At 67.1% G+C, this 21,495-nt stretch overlaps 1 protein-coding gene across 2 annotated transcripts; it reads left to right on the top strand.

Moving 5' to 3' along the window:
- The first annotated feature begins 3,456 nt into the window (after positions 1 to 3,456).
- Positions 3,457 to 20,290, top strand: C25H8orf74 (chromosome 25 C8orf74 homolog). 2 transcript variants are annotated; one of them, XM_058287862.2, is made up of 4 exons: positions 3,457 to 3,504; positions 4,767 to 4,959; positions 17,201 to 17,604; positions 19,991 to 20,290. In XM_058287862.2, exons 1-4 carry the CDS (start codon positions 3,457 to 3,459, stop codon positions 20,219 to 20,221), a joined length of 876 nt encoding a protein of 291 aa, XP_058143845.1. In that variant the 3' UTR covers positions 20,222 to 20,290. The 2 variants fall into 2 exon arrangements, 1 of the variants encoding a protein (XP_058143845.1); XR_011647445.1 differs by lacking the exons at positions 3,457 to 3,504; positions 17,201 to 17,604; positions 19,991 to 20,290 and adding an exon at positions 13,505 to 13,655 and having other exon boundaries at positions 4,890 to 4,959.
- Positions 20,291 to 21,495: the final 1,205 nt, after the last annotated feature.

The following is a 21,495-nucleotide window of genomic DNA, read 5'->3' as shown; positions in this document are numbered from 1 at the left end:
CGCCTGTCCCACTCTAGTTGAATCCATATCTCCCCTAGAACGTTGATGCTAGCAATCTGTTCTTACGGCACATGCCACCACCGTGATCGCACGTGGTATACATTCCAAGGTGCAGCAGATGACAGCGTCAACAAATATTTTCAAATGTATCACAAGGACACTAGTTTTTAGTCTATCTACCTTCTTCATTCAATCACTTAAAAACTTTAGGTTCTCTAAGTTGTGTCACCCCACTCCTGGTACCGCGGTTTGCATCCGTTAGGAGTTGCTGACCTTTAGCCTAAGTAAAGCCGAGTTACCCATATTCATTCCTCAAACAGTAAAGAGGAAAAGACACCGTCGAGGCCACCAGGGCAAGCCTGACAGACCACACGGCTCTTTTCCTGAATGTCAGGGCAGACGTGAGATGTCTGTGCTTAGCAAAAGATCACTGGGTACGGCCAGAAATGAGTCAGGTGCCCCTGGCGGCTCGGCCCATGGCTGCTGCCGTCCTGTCAGCGTCACCGCCCCAGCCACCTGCCGGGCACTGCCCTCGGCCCCAGCCTGCAGAGGTGAAGGGGACACGCTGACCTGCCCTCACAGGACACGCAGGCTTGAGGGGCCGCCGTTAGTGGGCGAGAAGACTGCAGTGTCCCGAGAGCTTTGTAAGGACAATCACAGCCGCTCCACAAACAGGAGTGTCCACTAAGTGGTGAATAAAAGACCTGCAAACAAAGTAAGAGGTGCTTCTGCTCTCACAGTCCAGGGGGAAACAGGAACTAAACAAATCGGTGAAAATTACGATGAGCAAAGGTCTATGATGCATTGAGGGCTGCAAGGCTCAGCAGAGGTTTCGCTGAGAAAGAGACGATTATGCTGAAACCCCTGGAAGCTCCAGACAGGGTTACCTAGGTGGACTGAGGGAGGAAAGAACGTTCTGGAAAGAGAAGACGACAACCGTGCAAAGTCCTGGAGGCAGAAGAGAGGAGGCACGGCCTGGGTGGGGCCGAGGGCAGCCCAGGGGGAGGCTGGACGGGAGCCGAGGGCAGCGGGGGCGGGAGGGCAGGCCGCGTCCGGGTCCCACGGCCATGACCCAGGCCGGGCACAAGTGCTCGCCAGCTGCCCTGGGCGCCGAGCTCAGCCAGGAGGCTGGCGATGCCGGCGGCTCAGAGACGCTCACCCCAGACTCTACGGAACCCCTGGGCACAGCAGCCCGACGGCGAGCGGGCCGCCCCGGGGAGCCCGCGAGGGGGCAGGAACCGGCAGGGATGAGAGGCGGAGAGGAGGCCCTGCTGGCTCCCGGGCCCTGCGCCCGCCTGGGCACCCCCGCTCAGGTCAGGGAGGCAGGGCACGCAGGGAGGCAAGGCCCTCGGGACCTAGGAGACACCCAGAGGGACAGACGGGAGCGGGAGGGGCTCGCGTCTGGGGACTCCGTCCTGGGACCCGTCTGTGTCCTGGGGAGAGCCCAGCGGACTCAGGGAGACCTCAAGGCAGGGCCACTGGCTGAGCGGGCGGTGCCAGGGCTGACCCGCGGGGCCTTGGCCGGGCCGCAGCGGGGACACAGGCCGCCCCCGAGCACCCGCACCCCAGAGCTCAGCAGGCGGAGGTCTCCCAGTCCTTCTCTGGGGAGGGAGCAGGGACAGGGGGCGTGACCCTCCCTCACACACTTTAGGAGCTGCAAAGACAGCGTGAGGTCGTTGTTGGGGACCCCCAAAAGAGGAGGCTACATAACAAATCTCTTCCTCCGCTGAGGCGCCCTTCGATTGCATTCGATTCCAGGACGAACCTCTGACAGAATAAAACCCCTTCAGGGCCTCTGATTGGGTCACGTCGGGAAGGCGCCCGTCAGAGCGGGTCCCCGCGCCCTGGGTGGGCCGCGGCGAATGACATCACTCAGGACGACACGCAGAGGTGAGCGCTTGGTGGTTCTGACCCTGCCCTGTGACAGGCGAAGGCTCAAGGGCCAAGGCCCCGGGAGAGAGGGACATTTGCCTGATGACCGAGTCGGGGAGCGCAGAGCGGGCGTAGGATGCCGGAGCGGAAGGCTGGAACCCGCGAGGCCCCCGCCTCTCGCCTCCGCACGCGGCAGGTGGCTTTGGGGAGAGAGCCCCTGACAGGGGTACTCCGACGGCTTGTAACTGCGAGCTCTCCCCCCACCGGTTTCTGGCGCTTAGCTGCACGCCTTGGCAGGCTCTCGCAGGAGCTCTGCTGGCGGCGGACACTGAGTCATGCGAGGGGATGAAATCACTCCACGCGTGGCCGCGGAGGAGCAGAGGGTGAAGAGGGGACGCTGAGGCGCACCGAGACGTCGGGAAAGACGGGCAAGCGGGGCCTTCGCCGAAGCCCGGGGAGGTCTGGTTGGAGAGACAGGGCGTCCCTGAGCGCGGCTTCCGGAAGCTGCGAGGCCGGCGCCCAGCAGTGCCGCCAGCTGAGCGTCCCAGGGGGCCGGGCCTCGGCTTAGCAGCGGCACGTGCCACGCCGTGTCACCCCCTCCAGGAGCCAGCCAAGGTGCCAAGTGAGCGGGAAGGAGGCTTGCGCGACTTGCCCGAGAGCTGGGCCCCCCGCGCCGTCCCCTTCTTGGGAGCAACCTGCTGGGGAGGGGCCGAGCGTCCTGACCACGGACCTCCTGTGTCAGCAAAGGGCAGTGTGGGCCCTGGAACAGAATCACCGTGGGGAAGGGGGCCGAGGGGGTGCGCAGGGGAGGTGCGAGGCTCTGGCCATCGAGGCAGGGCTGACCCCTCCCAGCCCGCCCGCGGGGGCAGCTGGGCTCACCCTGGCCGGGGCTCCCTGGCTGGCCTTAACCACGAGAGCCGGGGCGGCTGGCCGGCTGGCACCAGCGCCGACGTGGGCAGCACCAGGGCCCGAAGGCCGCCCGTCAGCGCCTCCAGACTCGCCTTGGACGGCGGCATCTGCGGCGCGGCTCGCGGGCAGCGAGGCAAGCCGGGGTTGCCCTCCGAGAAGCCGAGGGTTCCGGCAGCTTCCGGGGCTCGGAAGGGTGGAGGGGCCGGGGGGCGCCCGGCCCGCTAGTCCAGGCACGCGGCGCTCGGCCACTGCACATGGTGACACCCCAGGCGCTGTTCTCTGCACCCCAAAACAGCCATGAGGCAGGCAGTCGAGGGCGTCACGGCCAGGGGCGCCTCCGTGAAGAAGGAGGTGGAAACCAGACGTTCCCGGAAGGGGAGCCGGGGGTCAGGGGCAGTGGGCACCGCCAGTGTGGACCCATCTCGCGGGAGTGACAGACCCTTGACGGTCAACACCGAGAAGCGGGGCTGGAGGGAGGAGGACGTGCACAAAGAGGGGGACTGCCCGTGTGGGAAAGACGAGAGCAGGGGCCGAGCAGGAGGCCGCGGGAGGCGCGGGGTCCCTGGAGGGGGCGGGCAGGGGGCAGCCGAGGGCCCCCCGCAGGTGACCTAACAAAGCTGCCCGCCCGCCCGGGGTTCTAGAGGCTGAGTCAGGCCGGGGTGGCCAGCAGAGGCCATGGCGCTCCTGACGGCCCGGGGCGCCAGGGAGGTCCTCCAGCTTCAGGTAGAGGCGCTGCCGGGGTCTAGGGGTGCGCGCCCCCGCCCACGGCCCGGTCTGCGGCCCCCAAGAGCACGCCAGCCAGAGCTCAGGCCGCGGCTGGCTGGCCCCTGGGCCCACGGTCACTTCTGCGGCCCTGAAGGGGCAGAGCCCGCGGCGGGCAGGGCCCGAGACGCCCCCCCCACCCCGTGCCGGCCACAGCGGGACGGGGGCCCGAGGGCCTTGGGGTCCGGGGGCCAAACGCCTCCGTGTGTGGGGAGCTGGTGGGCAGCGCCGACTCGCGCCCCCAGGCGGTGGGCACCGTGGGCCCGTGGCAGCGGGGGGCAGGGTGACTCCGGCCACGCGGCAGGGGTTCTGTCCACCAGGGGCTTGGGGCAGCCACGGGGCACTCCCGCGCTGTGGAGGGGTGAACGCAGGTGCCAGGGCCCCGCGGCCGCCCCTGCCTGGGCCCCTGAGCCCCTCGGTCGGTTCCCGGGGACCCTGCTGGGGCCGGCAGCAGCTCCTCCTGAGGGAAACGCCCATTTGCCGGGAGTGGCGTGTCTCTGGGCGGCCGCGGGCCACCGGGGGCCAGCGCCTCGTTGGCTCCGACCCCAGCCGGGCGCTGCCCCTCTGCTGTGCGCTGCCCCCCTGGCTGGGCCTGCCCCACCCTCGGGTGCTCTCGGGCGCTTGCGGCCGGCTTCCGAGGGACTCCAGCAGGGTCCTTGGGTGGGGCCTGGGAGGGCAGCAGGGCAGGGCAGCCGGGGGCTCAAAGCGGGTGGAGAAGAGCCCGGGGCCTGTGGGCAGGCCGCTCTGCCGCCACGCCCGCCGCCCCTGCCGGCTCTGACCCCGGGGGCAGCACTCCGCAGGCAGGCCCCACTTCGGGCTAGTTCTCTTCACCCCGCCAGTAGTGGCACTCACTTCTTCTCTACCCCCTGGAGACCTTTCTGGGCGGGCCAGCCAAGCTGCACATCGAACGAGTTCACGTTCCTTCAGCTAAAGCGCAGCCTCGCCAGGTCTCTTCTCAGGCAGTCATTTACGCTTTAGTCTGAATTAATTCCTTCTCGGGCCCTACCCGGGGCAGGGGCAGCGGGCTTCGAGGAGGCTCCCAGGGAAGTCGACTGTGCCAGGGAAGGGGGCGGAGGAGCTCGGTGGGAACGCGGGGCTGCTGGAGGCCCCCAGGGGCGGGAGCAGCAGGGGAGGGGCTGCCCGGCGAGGGGGCCGAGTTGCGCCCCCAGCCTCCGGGGACCCGCGCAGCACCAGCTCCGTCTCCGCCCCGTTCCGCTCCGCAGAAGCCGGAAGGCCGCGAGCACCTGCGGCGACTGCTGCGCTGGGAGGAGCGCGACGAGCTGCGGGAGCCGCGCAGGGACATCCTGCTGGACGCCCTCTACGAGAGCGTTGTCTTCGCGGGGGGCCAGGGCTTCCCGTGGCGGGGGGTGGCCCAGGTGGCCAGGGTCACCGAGGAGCTGCTCCAGGAGACCAAAGGTAGATGTGCCCGGCAGGAGGGGGCGAGGCAGGGGGGAGGGGCTGGGCAGGAGGGGGTGAGGTGTGGGAGCACCCAGCAGGAGAGGGCAAGGCCGGGGGCACTCAGAGCAGGCGAGGCTGTGGGGTCCAGGGCAGGAGCGGGCGAGGCTCAGGGGGCACCGGGAGCGGGTGAGGCTGGGGGGGTGCCCGGGTGTGAGGCTGGCGGGGGCTGGGGCAGGAGCAGGTGAGGCCGGGGGGGCCCAGGGTAGGAGCGGGTGAGGCTGGGGGGGGCCGGGGCAGGAGCGGGTGAGGCTGGGGGGGGGCCGGGGCAGGAGCGGGTGAGTCTGGGGGGGGGCCGGGGCAGGAGCGGGTGAGGCTGGGGGGCGCCGGGGTAGGAGCGGGTGAGGCTGGGGGGCGCCGGGGTAGGAGCGGGTGAGGCTGGGGGGGGGGCCGGGGCAGGAGTGGGTGAGGTTGGGGGCACCCAGAGCTGGCGAGGCTGGGAGCAGCACCCAGGTGCGAGGCTGGGGGGGGCCCGGGCAAGGCCAGGGACACCCAGAGCGGGTGAGGCTGGGGGGGCACCAGGGCTGGAGCGGGCGAGGCCCAGGCTCCTCCCCCCGTCCTCTGCCGGGCTCGCCCACCCCGGCCGCACCCCGAGCTGGTCACAGCCCCGGGCGCTCGTGTCTGTCTGGGGTTTGGCTGACCGTGAGTGGATCGTGGCCTCCCTGCGGGACCCCTTCACCGACTCCCACTGCGCCCCTCGTCGCACGTCAGCCTGGGGTCCGCTCGGGCCGAGAACATCTGGGGGTGCTGTAGGGGAGTGGCCAGGGAGAGGGCGAGCAGGGCCCCCCGCCCGAGGCGAACGCCGCGCCCCGGCCCCAGGCTGGAGGAGCCGTGCCCGCCCGGCTGTCCTCGCCGTGGGTGGAGGTTCGCGCGTTGAGCAAATACCCTGACCAGCCCCCCCCACGGGATCGGGGTGGTCACCGGCTCGGGAGGCCTGGAGGGGCTCCCAGTGGGCACCGGCTTCTCCGTGCTCCCCGAGGCGCTCCCAACCTGCTCGCTGACCTCAGACGGGGAGGACGAGCCTCACAGGGGAGAGGCAGCAGGCACCCCGGAACGGACGGGTACGGCCAGCGGTGGGGACAGGGGCTCGGCCCCACCTCCGCGGAGCTTCTGACGGGACGGCTGGGCCTCCCCAGAGGAGCTCCCCGGAATCTTCCAAACGGTCAAGGGCGCGAAAGCCCAGGAACCCGGTAAACGGTGGCAAACGGAGACCACGGGGAGGGCGTGGCACGGAAACGTGGCGCGTGGCCCCGGCGTGGGTCCTTCTGCTGTCAGGGATGCTTTGGGACGGTGAGCGAAACCGGTGTGGATGAGGTTTGGGGGCAGTGACATGTCGGGGACGTCTGATCGTTTAACCAGAACAGGGGGTTCACAGGAGCACCGCGCTGCCAGCAGGCTCCACACCCGCGCCCCGCGCTGGAGGAGACGCGTCGTGCGCTCGTCCCACGCGGGGAAGCCCGCGGCTCAGCTCAGGCCTCCTGTGTGACGGAGCCCACGGAGCTTCCCAGGGTCCCCTGATTTTGAGGGGCGCGCTGTGGCGCCTTGTTTTGGGAAGGGCGCACTGAACTGGTGGGCGGTGTAGAGGCAATTTACTAAGAACTAGGTTGAGAAAAAGGTCTTGGTAGCAATTGTGTAACTTCTCAGTAATTTATTCTAAAATTGTTTCAAGAGGAACCCTGTGAAATTGAAACTGTAGGGCACGTCTCCCCTTGAGGGCGGCGGCTGTTCTGGGGGCGGCGAGCTGCCTTCACGACCAGAGAAGGCGCGGCCCGGCCGCGGAGAGCAGGGCACAGCGGCTCGGGCCCGGCCGCACGCTCGGGTCGTGCTTGTGGCTGGGGGTTTGTGGCAGTGGCCGTGCACCGGGGCCACAGCACTTTCTCCCTGGGAATGGTGATGCTCGTTTTCCTACGATCCCTTAGTCATTTCTGGGTGTGAGTTGCTCTTGAAGTTCACCGGAAGCCTGGGGGTCCAGCCCTGCCTCCTGGAAGGGGGTCCAGCACTGGAAACTTCCCCAAGGCTTTGAATGACCCCAAATTGATTTGCGACACCAGCAGTCAGCGCCTGGGTATAATCTCATGTTAAACCTGGATGTCCTTGGGCCACTGGGCCTTTGTAAGTCTCCTGAGCATTTTAAAATAGAATAAGCTGTGGCTTCTAAAGAGAAAACGTGGGCCGTGCCAGGCTCCCTCCGGCTCTCTGCTGCCAGGCCCAGGGCTGCCCCAGGCCCCTCCCTCGCCTGCCCTCTCCTCGCCACCCCCTCAGCCGCCCCTTTTTCCAGCCCACCTCCATCTCTGACGGCTCCGCCACTTTCCGAGCTTGCATTTCCACGGCGTCCTCCCCAACCTGCAGTGCTTTCTCAAAACCACAAGTGAAGCTGCAGGCTCCCCTGCTCAGAACCAGGACACGCCACGTGGCTGGGTGCAGACGTCCCCTCCACGGGCTGCGCAGTGCGCACAGCTCTCAGCCCTCCAGGGCAGCGTCCCTGCTCGCCGGTGCCCGAGAGTTGCCGTAGGGGCTCCCCGGGGGGCCCCGTCCCATGGCCGCCGCCTGCTGCGGGCCTTCCCGGCCTCCGATACCACACCTCCCCGGCTTCCAACATCCAGGCACCGAAGCTGACCCTGCAGTCCGAGCTCCAGGTGGCCCAGAGCCAGAGCAGATGCTGGCGATCGGAACTCAGAAAGCCACAGCGCCAGGCAGGGGGAGTCGGCGCTCTGCAGTTTCCACCGCAGGCCATGCCCTTGGGAGACAGGCCGCGGCTACGCAAACCCAGCCCAAGGCTGCCGGTCAGCTGGCACCCGACGCTCGGCTCCCCATCCCAGGACCGTGGACACAGCGCGGCCACGTCCCGGAAGCATGGACCCCTCGGAGTGGAAGGAGACTGGTGATCAGGGAGCCGCCGTTCCCTGGCAGGACCCCCTCCCCACGCGAGAGGGGCCCACCCCCTTCTCCTGCACCCTCACGGGCCGGGGAGCTCCCTCCTGAGGCCACGGTCCCCTGAAGGCGGTCTCCCCACCCTGAGCCGCCAGCAGCCCATCCTCTGCACCGCCCACTCCCGCGGCCATCTGTCTTCTAGAAGTAGAGCCGGCCCCGCAGGTATTTCATGGGCGCTGCGTGCTGTGGCTTCTCTATGGCCACACGTCCTGGGGCCTGTCATCATATTAACATGCCCCAGAGCCCTCCACCCACCTCCCCACCACTGCCCTTTTCCTTGCTGCCCTCTTCCCGGTCATTTGTGTCTCGATATCTTTCTTAAAATGTCACACCCAGACCCAAACATGAGCTAACCTGAGAATCGGCCGGGGACGTTGTCGGTGACTTTATCACCTCCCTCCTCCAGCCGTGCTGCTTCTGTTTATACAGCCCATGGGCGCGTCTGTTTACCGGCATCAAGGCTGCATTGATTCACACTGCGCTGGTGCCACCAAACTCCCATTTTCCCCATCCCACCCTCGTGCAGCGATTCTGAAGTCCAGGTAGGACTTGGCCTGCGTCCCCATTAGCTCCAGCTGGCGAAACGGCCCATCTTTTCTTCCTCCATAAATTCTCTCCTTCTCGATCCTGAGCCGCCCGCTCAAGCTCTCCCTGCACCTTTACACGATGTGAGAATGAGCGGAGCGTGGCTGGTGCAAACCCCGGGCAGGCAAGAAGCAGGCTCCCTGGGCTGAAGTTCAATTTCCTGGAAAGAGGGAAGCAGACGTGGCTCAACGGATAGAGCGTCCGCCTACCACACGGGAGGTCCGCGGTTCAAACCCCGGGCCTCCTTGACCCGTGTGGAGCTGGCCCATGCGCAGTGCTGATGCGCGCAAGGAGTGCCCTGCCACGCAGGGGTGTCCCCCGTGTAGGGGAGCCCCAGCGCAAGAAAATCAATCAGTATAATACCCCACATTAATAAATAAAAGAAGAAAAATCACATGATCAATTGACGCAGAAAAGGCATTTGACGAAATACAGCATCCTTTCTTGATAAATAATACTACAAAAAAATAGGAATTGAAGGAAACTTTCTCATCATGATAAAGGCCATATATGAAAACCCACAGCTAACACGGTACTCAGTAGTGAAAGACTGAAAGCTTTCCTGTTGAGATCAGAGACAAGACAAGGATGCCCAGTCACCCCTGTTGTTCAGTACAGTGCTAGATGTTCCAGCTAGAGCAATCAGGGAAGAAAAAGAAATAAAAGGCATCCAAATTGGAAAGGAAGAGGGAAGTGGACTTGGCCCAGTGGTTAGGGCGTCCGCCTATCACATGGGAGGTCCAGGGTTCAAACCCCGGGCCTCCTTGACCCGTGTGGAGCTGGCCCATGCGCAGTGCTGATGCGCGCAAGGAGTGCCGCACCACGCAGGGGTGTCCCCCACGTAGGGGAGCCCCACGCGCAAGGAGTGCGCCCCGTAAGGAGAGCCGCCCAGTGCAAAAAAAGTGCAGCCTGCCCAGGAATGGCGCCGCACACATGGAGAGCTGACACAATAGGATGACACAACAGAAGGAGACACAGATTCCCAGTGCCGCTAACAAGAATGTAAGCGGACATAGAAGGACACACAGCGAATGGACACAGAGAGGGGGTGGGGAAGGGGAGAGAAATAAAAATGAATCATTAAAAAATAAATTTTTTGCCAGTACGAGTCCATCAGGACGACTCAAATCCCAGCTCGCCCCTTGCAGCTGTGTGGCCTTGGGCACGTCATATCCCTCCGGGCCCCTGAGCACATCCAGGAAACGAGGAGAACGAGGGGCGCCTCCCTCCAGAGCCGCGGCGGGATTGCACGGACGCGCAGCGCCAGGCGCCCCTGCGGCACAGCAGTGCTCAGCGCGGCAGCCCAGGCCACGGCACGGAGACGGGCGGCCGGGGCTCGGGCCCTCTCAGTGCAGCCGGCGTGGCTGCACCGCCCGCCGCACCCCTCGGCATCCGCCCCTCTGCGAGGGAGAGGCGCGGGCAGTGGCCCCCCTGTGGGTCCCTCCCCAGAGGCACTCGGGTGGCCCTGCAGGCGCAGGCGGGGAGGCAGGGAGCCAGTGGCAGGGACGGGGAGGAGGCCGAGAGGGCGGCAGGGGCCGCGGGCGCAGGCGCTGCTCCCTGCAGGACCCGTCACAGAGCTGACCTCTACGGCGCCGCCAGCATGGAGTGGGAGGGACCGAGAGGACAGAGCCACAGAGACCCGGGGCTCCCAGAGCTGAGCCTCAAGCGCCCAGCCCAGGGTACGCCCCTCAGCCCACGAGGCTGGCAGGAGCTGCCCTTGCCCGCCGAAACCTGCCCGAGTCTTCTCCAGCAGGCGCCAGGGCAGACGGTGGAGCTCCAGCCGTGGCCACCGGCCCCCGCCGGCCAGCAACGCTCTCCGTGGGCAGGCTGCAACTCGGAAGCCTGAAATGTCCCCGGAGCAAGCTTCCTGCTTTCAATCCTGGCTGTGTGGCCTCGGGTAACCCCTTACCCTCTCTGTGCGTCGGAGCCCTCATCTGGAAACTGAGGACAGCCCTGGCACTCGCTCCTGCGTTGTGCTGAGGATTGGCTGCGCCCACCCTGTGAAGCCCGTGGAACGGAGGCCGGCCCACAGCACGCCTGTAAACGTGCCCAGCTCCTCCGGGGGTCCCAGTGGCCCACTCAGACCCGCTGCCCATCCAGGCTCCAGGCCATCTGCCTGACCTGCCCAGCGGGTGCCTGGCTCTCCTCCCTGGGGGTCCCTGCCCACCGCCAGCCCCCACCCTCGTCTGCAGTTTCTCCCATCTGGGGACTGGCCTTCGTGTCTGAACACCGTCCAGACTTGAACTCTGGTCTCCAAGGGTGGGCTCGGCCCCGCCCGCTGTCCCCTCTGCTCCCAACGGGCCAACAACCCTCCCGACTGGGACCCAGGACCTGGGGCTCAGAGGGGAAACCGAGGCGCTGCCCGGCCGAGCACAGGGCACCTGCTGCCAGGGCCCGCCAGCTGGCGGGGTCTCCAGCCCCTGCAGGTCAGAGCCAGGCATCCCCCACTTGCGCCGGCCCTTCCCTGACTCCCGCCTCGGGATCCCCACAGCCGGTCTGAGCCGGCCAGCGCCAGGCCTGGACCCAGCCCGGCCTCTCCTGGCCGAGGCCACCCCTTCCAGGTCGCCGCAGCGGCGTCCCCCCAGCACCCGAGCGCACGCGCCTTCCGGCACGACGGTCGCTCAGCCTCCGGGTGGCTCCCGGCGGCACCCAGACTCACATCCACAGCCTTCCTCCTCCGTGAGACCCGAGCTCCTCCTGCAAAGGCTACTCGGACAGCGAGCCAGGCCGCGTGGAGGCTCGGGCGCCGGAGGAAGAAGCTGTCACCCTCCACTCCTGTCCTCGCCCTGCCCGGGCCAGCAACGCGCCGGCACACGGGGCAGACGGATGCAGGGGCAGGTTCTCGGTGACCGCGGAGATCAACGTCCTTAGGACGCACGGTGGGACCCTGGGACCCCGGACAAGCACGCGAGGGCTGCCACGTCGCTGGTGGTCCGAGTCGCGTCAGGGCAGTGTAGCAGAGCGGTCAGCGTCAGACTCTCAAACCCACAGTTTCCAACCAGGCGAGGGAGCCCCCGCCCCGAGCGAGGGGTGACGTGGCCCCCCCGCTGGGCCAGGAAGGGTGAGCCAGGCTGCGGCCGGACGGGGCTCCCTCCTCCCAGCCGGGGCTGACCGAGCTGGTTTGTCAGGCTGAGGCAGCCCCTCTCCCCGTCTGCAGCCCCTCTCCCCGTCTCCAGCCCCCCGGGACCGGCTGTCTCCCTTCCTCGCACCAGCATGACCGGAGGCTGAAGGCGCCTGGGACCCTGGCCCGAGCCAGACCCCTGGCTGCCCTGGCCCTGGCACTGGCAGGAGCTGCCGTCCCCGCACCTGTGCCAACGCCCCCTGTGCAGGTGCAGGCCCACGGGGACGGGGCCACTCAGGAAAGTCCAGCGGCCGACTCCCCGCCGCGAGGAGCAGCGGGCAGGCACAGCTCTGCTGCCCGCGGCCCGGGCTTCTCCCGACAGATCCTCAGCCTCCCGGGTCAGGCGGGAATTCTCCACTGGGACTCTGCGCTCAGGGGCCCGAGAAGGTGTGTCGTGAGCCCGCCGTGGACAAGCTTTGCTGAGAACAAGAGCTGGCCGATAGGGGGGAGCAAGCTTAAGGGTGGAAAGCAGTTGTGGGCCAGAGTGGACTTACTATTCTATTATGGACTTACTATTATTCTAGAGTGGAAGCTCTTGTAACATTGATGTAAAGGCAGTGGCCACCAGAGGTTCTGAGGGGAGGGAGAGGGAAGAAGGTAAACAAGGGGCATTTGGGGACAATGGCATTGTCCTGCACGATACTGCAATGACAGATACGGGCCATCATGCATTTGTCGAAACCTACAAACTGTGCGGGGCCGAGTGTAAACTGCAGACCGTGGTCAGTGCTGTGCGTCAGGACGTGCGCGTCAGGCATGAGGATGGCCCCACGCCAAGGCCAGGGGCTGCCACGGGGGAGGGGGGGCGAGGAGGGTCGCGGATGCCCCTCAGTTTTCACGGGAGCATTCGAGTGGTCTAAAGCTGCCCTGAAAATAAGATCCTAGAAAGCACTGGCGGGAGGGAGCCTGAGCTGAGGCCTTCGCCTGGGTACTCTTTCCCTGCCCAGCTGGTTCCAGGCTGGCCCCCAGCCGGGGCGCTCCCAGCGTCCACCGGCGCAGGCCGAGGGGTCCGCGGTGTGGCCCACGCGTGGCCCTGACCCGCGGGGCACGCAGCCGGGCCGAGGGGCGTCGCGGCCACCTGCCTCTGAGACCCCGAGCCCTCAGCCTCACCTTCCCTGCGTGCACCAGGCACCCCCGGCAGCCCCCGCACCGCCCCGCGGCGCCCTCCGGCCCGACCTGCTTCCAGAGCAGGGCCCTGGGGACGGGGCCCAAGGGGTCCCCTGGGAGTCAAGCAGCCTTTGAGCTTTGAGCTGGCGTGGTGTGCGTGGCATGGGCATGTGGGCGCGGGCGGGGCGCGGGCAGGATGACCCCCCAGGCTGCAGCCCAGGGCAGCGGCCACAGAACCCCAGGCGCGGGGCTGGCCTGGCCAGCGAGGCCGGCGCACAGGGAGCCACGTGTGCGGGGAGCGGCGCCTGCCTCGCACGCCAGCCTTTCACCCAGGGCACACGCGTGTCCACTCACGAGCTGGGCGCCTCTGCTTTATGTGCTGGGAGTCAATCCAGGGTTACCGAGGCCCAACGCTCTTTAAGTTCCATGAAACAGCCTCCAACCTTTCCTCAGTGAATTTGTCAAATGACCGCTTTTTTATTCGAGGTGTGGGTTTGCAGAAAATTTCTGTAGAAAATACTGAGTTCCCATACACACCCCCTCACACACTCAGTTTTCCCTTTTATGAGCACTTGGCGTGAGTGGAGCGACTTTGTTGCCATTGATGAAACTGTGTGTTGCTGCACTTGTGCTATTGACTGGAGTCCACAGCCCCCGTCGGGGTCCACTGCCGTGTTCTACAGTTCTACGGAGGCGGTTTTTTCATTTTTATTCCAGTAACATAGACAGAACCTAAAATGTCTCCTTTTAACCATATTCAAGGACACAGTTCCGTGGTGTCAGTTATACCCACGATGTTGTGTTGCCATCACCACCATCCATCGCCCCCAACCGAGATGCTGCACCAAGCACACACCAGCTCCCCGCTGCCTGCGCCCGCCCGGCCCCAGCAACCTGTAACGGAGATGCCAGCCCTGCCAGTTTGCTCATTCCAATTACTTCACATCATGAGCTCGTACAATATTTGCCCCTTGGTGTCTAGCTTATTGTGCAAACGTTTGCACTCCACGGCTGGTAGTGGCTTTCTTCTCAGTTGTGAAAAGATGGCAGCCACCCAGGTGCCCAGCAACCGAGGAATGGATAAGCAAGTGTGTATGTCCCTACCGTGACCGGTGTCCAGCCGTCGAAAGGAATGACGTTCTGATACGTGCCACGGCGTGGACGGACCCGGAGGATGTCACAGGGAATGGAGTGAGCCAGACACAAAGGACGGATTCTGTATGATCTCACTTAGAGGAACTGCTTGGATTAAGCAAAGAGAAACGGGGCGTGGAGCAGAGGTCTCAGGGCAAGGGGCGGGCGGCGTCCTTGGTGGTGGGTGCGGAGCTCTGCCTGGGCCAACAGGGAGGTTTGGAGATGGACGGTGGGACGGCAGCACCACGTTGTGCACGGAATTCATGCCACGAGATTGGACACTGAGAGTGGTTCTGGGTGGTATGTAGGTTACTCCAGTAACAAGCATAGGCAGTGAAAAGCCAACACCCGCCAGGCAGCCGCGGGCACCCTCAGGCCGTCTCTCAGCACGACTCCAAGACCACGGACGTCCCAGGGCAGGTCGTCCAGCCCGGCCTCCAGGCCCTGGACGTGCAGCGCTGACACGGCCGCGCCTTCCGTGGCCCCGTGGCCGGTGCCTGCGCGCTCACTCTCGCGGCTCAGTACGTCGTCCCCTGTGCCCTCCACGAGCCCCGGAGGCCCTGGTTAAACACTCACGGAGTGCCTGGGTGAGCGGCTCCAAAATATTCGAGGTGGACGTGCCCTGAATATACCGCACCAGAGTTTGTTCCTCTGCTCAGCTAGGTGCGTCTGGGGCCCCCGCTCTGTGCTGGGTGCTGAGAGCGTGGGCCACGGGCACCCAGGCCGAGCGCTCCCGGGATGAGGTCGTGGCGGAGGCCAGCGTCCCACCACTGCTCCCCCCTCCAACCCTGCCCCGCAGTGCCCCTCCGTCGGCGGTGCCACCTTCCCCGGGGTGTGCCCAGCGAGGACCCCGGGCCGCGCAGGCCCCTCCCGCGCCCTGTCCTACGATCGCCAAGTCCTCGCCGCTCCCCTGGCCACCGCCACTGGAACTGAGCCACAGTCTCCTCGCCGGCCACCACATGACTGCCCGTGGCGGCCTAGAGGCGAGCCCGGCCGTGCTCTCCGCCCAGGGCAACCCTGCCTTCCGAGGGCGGCTCCGAGCCCCCCTCCGCCTTCCGCCCTCCTTGTCCCTGCCTTGGCCGTGCCCGCACGGCACGCCCTGCCTCCTCCCCCTGCGTGGGCTGCCTCTCGCCCTGCGTGTCGCTCAGTCACACCCCCTGCCTGAGTGCCCTCCCCGCTCTCTGCCCAGCTCGCGGGTGGCCGGCTCCAAGCCGGCTCTGCTGAGCCCCTGCCCCACACTGGGTGTCCCCTCCACCTGCCCCTGATCTCTTTTCACGTGGTTCCCATAAGCGTCCGCCTTCAGGTCTCTCCTCACAAAGTGGAGCGCACCTGGGGGCAGGGGAGGGGTCTTAGCCCCCCCAGCACTGCCAGGGCCGCATCAGCGGGACCTCGGTAATGGCCTGACCAATTAATTTGGATGGATGGATGGAGAGAAGAAGGAAGGAGGGAAGAAGGGAGGGGGCACCCAGGAGGGACTTCTCCTGGGCAGACCCAGCTCTTCTCGTCCTGCAGCCTGCGTGCTCCCACCTCACAGCAGGCTCTACCCAAGACACATGCACGTGTGATTTCCTTTTATCCTCCCGACAACCCTGCTCGAGGGAACAAAGGTCCCGCTAGGAAGGGGCAGTGCAGCCTCAGGCCTCCAAACCCACCCCTTCTCCCTAACCCCCGGGCCCTGAGCCTCTGGCTCCCAGGCCGGAGCAGCCCCCTGCCCGCTCCGCAAGGAGGCTGAAGTCAGCCTGGGCCGGGGTGGTGCCGGCGCAGCTGCCCGAGTCCCTGCCAGGCCTGGAGCATCCCCGACAGGGTTGGTGGCACCAGTACACCCTTTTTTTTTTTTAAGATTTATTTTTTTTTAAATTTCTCTTCCCCCTTCCCCCCCAGTTGTCTGCTCTCTGTGTCCATTCTCTGTGTGTTCTTCTGTGACCGCTTCTATCCTTATCCCCGCTTCTATCCTTATCAGCGGCACTGGGAATCTGTGTTTCTTTTTGTTGCGTCATCTTGCTGTGTCAGCTCTCTGTGTGGGCGGCGCCATTCCTGGGCAGGCTGCACTTTCTTTCACACTGGGCGGCTCTCCTTACGGGTGCACTCCTTGAGCATGGGGCTCCCCTACGTGGGGGACACCCCTGCGTGGCAGGGCACTCCTTGCGCGCATCAGCACTGCGCATGGCCAGCTCCACACGGGTCAAGGAGGCCCGGGGTTTGAACCGTGGACCTCCCGTGTGGTAGGCGGACACCCTAACCACTGGGCCAAGTCCGCTTCCCACAGCAGTGGCCCTTCCACTGGTATTTATCCAGGACAGCCAGGCCTCCACCTCCATGTGCTCAGGGAGGGGAAGGGCAGAGTCCCCGTGCAAAGTCGAGGAGCGGGACCAGAGCCAAGACGCCCACGGAGACCACAGAGGGGGTTCTGGAAACAAGCCCTGGGCCCGCGGAGCCCCCTCCTGAGGGGCGCCCAGGCCAAGCAGTGGGTCTGCAGGCGCCACGACAGGCTCGGGCCCCAGGGCAGGTGGTCTGCGGCCTGGTGAGCCCACCCCGCAGGAAAGCCCTCCCCTGGAGCCCAGGCTTGGCTCGAGGTCAGCAGCCGGCACCCACTCCCCCAGGCAGCTCCCGCCGCCAGCGCCCCCTAGGGCGGGCTGCTCACACCTGGGACCCGGGGCTCGGCCCTGGCCCCTCTTCTCCCAGGTGGACACTGAGTCCCGGGGCAGGAAAGAACCGCCCATGGTCCCTGTGCACGGGGACAGGCCGGTGAGGCCACCAGGGCTCCGGCCGCCAGCTGCGTGGCTCCATCCGTGCTCCTCAGCTTGCCCACCCCTCTGCCTGATGCCCAGGACACGCCAGGGCCAGCCGGGCCCCCCACGTCACGACCCCGAGCCCTGAGGGGCTGGGAGCAGGAGGAGGAGAGTCTGGGGGCACATGTCCGCTCCGAAGGGATCTCCCTGACTCTGGACACGAGTCACACGTGTCGGCTGGCCGGTCATACCCCCCATCACCTCGAACTCCCGCTCCTCACGTTTTCACACCCCCTCTCCTTCCCCAAAGAACCGGAAGGGAAAACAACAGAAAGCCTAGCTATGAAGGTCTCTAAAATGGGAGTTAAAAGACCAAGTACAGGCAAAGGGGGGGATAATGGCACAAGGAGAAAAGGAAGCTACCTCGTGAAATTAGCCCGCGCTTCCTGGAAGCCGAGGTAGGAAGCGCGGAGTGAAAGGCTCTGTGGCTTTCCAGACAGGACGAGGGAAGAGGCGGGAGGCGGTGGCTGCAGCAGAGGGGGCCCGGGCTCCGGGCCGCGCCGCCCTCCCCTGCCCAGCCCTTCTGTGTCCCCAGGCTGCGCCCTCGCCGAAGCCGTGGCCATCCTGGGGCACAAGCTCAGCGGCTGCCGCGGGCTCTTCCGGCCCGGCCACCTGCTGGCCCTCTGCGACTACCTGCTGCACACCTTCATCCGCCACTACAAGCTCTACCAGTATGTGCTGGCCCGCGACCAGGACGTGCAGGCCACCGTCGCCCGCCTGGAGGTGTGCGTGCCGCCCGTGCCCCTCCCGCTGGCCCAGGGCGTGGACGCGGAGCTCTGGAGGCACGAGCAGCAGGTGGCCGCGCTCTCCACGGCGGCCGAGCAGAAGCGCCACGACCTGCTGCTGGTGCGGGAGGCGCTGCGCCTGCGGCAGGAGCGGGAGCTGCGGGCGGCGCTGGAGCGCAGGTCCCCGGCGTCAGGGCGGGCCCTGACCGCGCAGGTGAGCCTCTGCGCGCCCGGCCACGACGCCCCAGGGCGCCCCAGGGGTCCCCGTGCGGGGACTGCCGGCCCGGGGGTGTGCAGCCCGGGAGGGGGTGTCCGACGCCAGCCGCCGGGGCCCTGCGCAGACGGGGCGGCCACGGCCGCCAGGCCAGTTCCGTCCCCGTGAGGAGGCTCAGGGCGGCTCGGGGCCCCACCCGGGTCGAGGGTCGTCCCCAGGGCAGCGCGGGCGTTTGGCCTGAGGCCTCGCTGACCCCAAAGGCCACGCTCTTCCCACGCCGCGTCCATCAGCTACAAATCCCACAGCAGGGAGAGGCCGGGAACGGCCCCGGCTGCGGATGGGGGCGCTGGAGGCCAGGGAGGGTCTGAGCGGCTCTGGGCAGCCGGTGTCTCCGGCTGGCCGGGACCTTGCGTCCCCTGTGACCAACGCTCTGACACAGGGACAGCAGCGCAGGGAGCCGCCGTCTCGGCAGGCTCTAAGTGGCTCTGGAGTGGGCGCAGGCGTTCCCTCCGCGCGTCACCTCTGACCACGAGGACACCGCGGGCATGCGTTGCTGGTGCGGCAGGGCCTGCGATCCAAGGGCGCTTGGTCTCTGCGTGGCCGGCCCCTCTGGAGCGCGCAGAGCGCGGGCGCGGCGGGCGGGTGCAGGCCCAGGGCGGGCCGGAGTGCGAGCAGCGCCGCCTTGGTGCGCGGAGACACCCCTGGCCGAGCGGCCACAGCGGCCCTCCCTGCTGCCCGAGGGCGCCTGCCACTGCCCGTCACCCCCCTTCCCTGCCTGTCACCCCCTTCCCTGCCCGTCACTGCCCTTCCCTGCCCTTCCCCGCCCTTCTCTGCTCATTACTGCCCTCTCCTGCCCATCACCCCCTTTCCTGCCCTTCCCTGCTCATCACTGGCCTTCCCTGCCCATCACTGCCTGTCTCTCCCCTTCCCTGCTCGTCACCCCCCTTCCCTGCCCTTCCCTGCCCTCCACCACCCCCCTTACCCCCCAGGGCGAGGAAGTGGGTGACACCTGAGGGATGGAGCAGCCAGGGGCTCTAAGGCCACCCAGCCCGGCCGGCAATCCCGATCCAGCAGTCGACACCCCCACTCTTCACGCCTGCTCATCACCCCTGTGTGTCACTCGCCTCCTGCCTTCCCAGCGGTGTCTTCGGGGCGGCCGCTCCCCTCCCTGCTGGCTCCTGCTGTCCAGGCTCCCAGCGTCTCCCTGCTCTGCCACTTCCACCCCAGGCGCCTCCCAACTCAATGCCCAGCGGCCGGGGCTCCTCTGTGCCCCCCTAACGCCCTCCAGCCGTGCCCAGGCCTCCCCCGCCAGAGCTGCCCATCCAAGGATTTGGCAAAGACTGTTCTCTCCCCAGGAGCACAGCTCCCAGCTCAGAAGGGCCTTTTAGAAACCTTTAAGCACCTAAGTCCCCTCGCCTTCCCTCCCCATTCTCCTCTTCCCTACCAATATGGCCAGCTTTCCCTCCCCTGCCGGCACCCCAAAACCTGTGGGGGGGGGTGTATTGAGGAGGGAACCCGCTCACCGCCGTGGTCTGAGCTCGACGACTTGGCACACAGGAGCCAAAGCTTTCTGGAGACCCACACTGCTCCAAAGCGGGACGTGGGCCCCGTGGGCACTCAGCACCGGGGCTTAGCACGGCCCATCCTCTGGGAGCACAATTTCCCTCCCCAAAATTTAGGAGATGACATTTGCATATTTAAAAAGAAAAAACAAAAAATTAAACAGGGAGGCATCCTGGAGCAAATGTAAACTTTTGCACGGGATTTTAGTTGGAATACGAGATTTCCATTGAGTGCTCCTGGCTGTGTCCCCAGACGCCCCTCCCCACCGCAGGACGTGCATAAATTCCCCTTGCCGTTTGGGTGCTGCCGCAGGAAACTTCCAGAAGCACAGCTGCTGGTCCCCGTTCCAGGGTTTGGAGACTGTGCTTCCAACTGACAGGGCGGGCGGCGGCTGCGCTTGCCTCGCCCCGTGGCTGCCCTCCCGTCCCCTCCACGGAAGCTGCTCTTGGAACGGGGAGGCAGGAGGGCGAGGTGGGGCGGGAGTCTTTGTGCAGGCGATGCCTGGAGCCCTGGGCTCCCAGCTCGGGGGACTCCTCGGCCACGGCCCAGCCTGGGGGGGGAACGCAGTTCTAGGAGCCCGGCTGGAGGGGCGCAGTGCAGGCTTCTCCGTCCTCCTCTGCAGGCCCCTGCCGGGACCCCCGCTTGCTGAGTCCGGACATCCAGGGGCCCGTCTAAACGAGCCCGGGGCCCAGCGTGGGGGAGAAGGGGAGCGGGCAGATCGGTGGGGACAGGAGGCTCCGAGAACACGGGGGCCGCGGCCGGGGGCAGGGTGGCCACGTGTGCAGGCCCTGGCCCCCAGCCGCTCCCCGCGCCCTCCCTCCAGGAGCTGGAGGAGCTGGTCGGCGAGGCGCTGGGCGCCCAGACGGCAGGCCTGCGGGAGCTGCTGCAGCGCCAGGTGGAGGCCACCTTTGACATCCTGGACCTGACGCTGCGGAAAAAGACCTTACGTCTCAACCCGCCCGCCGCGCTGCCCCCCGTGGCCCCCGGCCAGCCGGGCCCGGAGGAGAGCGCCAAGCCCCGCAAGATCAGCAAGGAAAAGAGGGCCAAGAAGTGACGGGCGCCCGCACCGTCGAGGACCACGCCCCGCGCTCGCCCAGGGAGGGCGCCCGGGGATTAAAAGCCACGGGACGCTCGCCCGGTCTCTCTCGGGATCCGGCCACGGCTGGGGGTCCAGTCCAAGGGCGCCGCCCCGGGGGAGGGCCACAGTTGGTCCCTGCGGCGCGCGGGGCTCGGGACGTTTCCACCACTTCGTGACTTGGGGGGGGGACAAAGAGCGAGAACGAGGGGCGCCGGGAAGGACCTCCCAGAGCACGGCAGGCCCGGAGGGCCGGGGGTCCCTCCCGCCGGGCTTTGGTGGGTATTCGAGCCCGCGCCGCGGCCCCTGCAGCAGCGCCCCCCGCGAGGCGCGCTGAGGCCGAGCAGACGGGGGCTGTCCTGGGGGCCCGGGCCAGCTGGACCCGCTGCGCCCCGCGCAGGAGCGGGCGTCCCACGCGAGCATCCAGAACAGGCACCGCGAGGGTCCCTCCCGGTCTCCAGGCGCGCGGGGCGCAGGGCTGCGCAGGGCAGGATCCCCCGCGGGGCAGGGCCTGGGGCTCACGCGCCGCCGGCTCCTCCCGCCGTCCTGCCCGCAGCTGCTCACACGCTGCCCTTGCTGGTCCCGCACCTGCAGGGTGCGGGGCCCCAGGAACGAGCAGGGGGACGGCCGCTGCGCTCGGCCTGCGCTCCTGCCCACCAGGCGCGCCCGCGCGCTCAGCCCCCGGCTCTCAGCCCCCGCCCGCTCCTCGCGCTCTCAGCCCCCGCCCCGCGCCCCGCGTCCCCGGCCCCGCCCCGCGCCCCGCACCCCGCGCCCTCAGCCCCCGGCCGCGCCCCGCGCCCCGCACCCCGCGCCCTCAGCCCCCGGCCGCGCCCCGCGCCCCGCACCCAGCGCCCTCAGCCCCCGCCCCGCGCCCCGCGCCCCGCACCCCGCGCCCTCAGCCCCCGGCCGCGCCCCGCGCCCGGCCGCTCTAGCTTTCAGGCCTGGCCCCGTGAGCTCTGCCTGGGTGTGCCTTTCAGGCCTCCTTTGGGCTCCGGGCTGGACTGGGCAGAGGGGCCGAGGAAGAGCGGGGAGGGGTCTCCGTCATTCCGAGTCCTCGTAGGGAGGCCCAGCAGCCCCAGGCTGGGCAGGGGTCTCGCCGGGGTGCACGGCAGACCCTCCCACCCCCGGCCGGGGCACACCTCAAGCCGCCGTCCTGCCCTCTCCGGGCGATCAAGATCCCAACAGCCACCAAGCGCCCACTGCCCTGTGGACCGTGCGGGGGGTCTAGTGGGCACTGCTGCTGCCGGGCTGTG

The sequence above is a fragment of the Dasypus novemcinctus genome, chromosome 25, assembly GCF_030445035.2.
Source record: "Dasypus novemcinctus isolate mDasNov1 chromosome 25, mDasNov1.1.hap2, whole genome shotgun sequence".
NCBI classification, from domain to species: domain Eukaryota; kingdom Metazoa; phylum Chordata; class Mammalia; order Cingulata; family Dasypodidae; genus Dasypus; species Dasypus novemcinctus.
Note: the sequence above shows the minus strand (reverse complement) of the source record. Positions and strands in the feature narration are given on the sequence as shown.

Coding starts and splice junctions, on each gene's coding strand:
- C25H8orf74 (XM_058287862.2), top strand. CDS start 3,457: ATGGCGCTCCTGACGGCCCGGGGCGCCAGGGAGGTCCTCCAGCTTCAG. Junction 4,960..17,200: donor GCTGCTCCAGGAGACCAAAG/GTAGATGTGCCC, acceptor CTGTGTCCCCAG/GCTGCGCCCTCGCCGAAGCC. Junction 17,605..19,990: donor GGCGGGCCCTGACCGCGCAG/GTGAGCCTCTGC, acceptor CCCTCCCTCCAG/GAGCTGGAGGAGCTGGTCGG.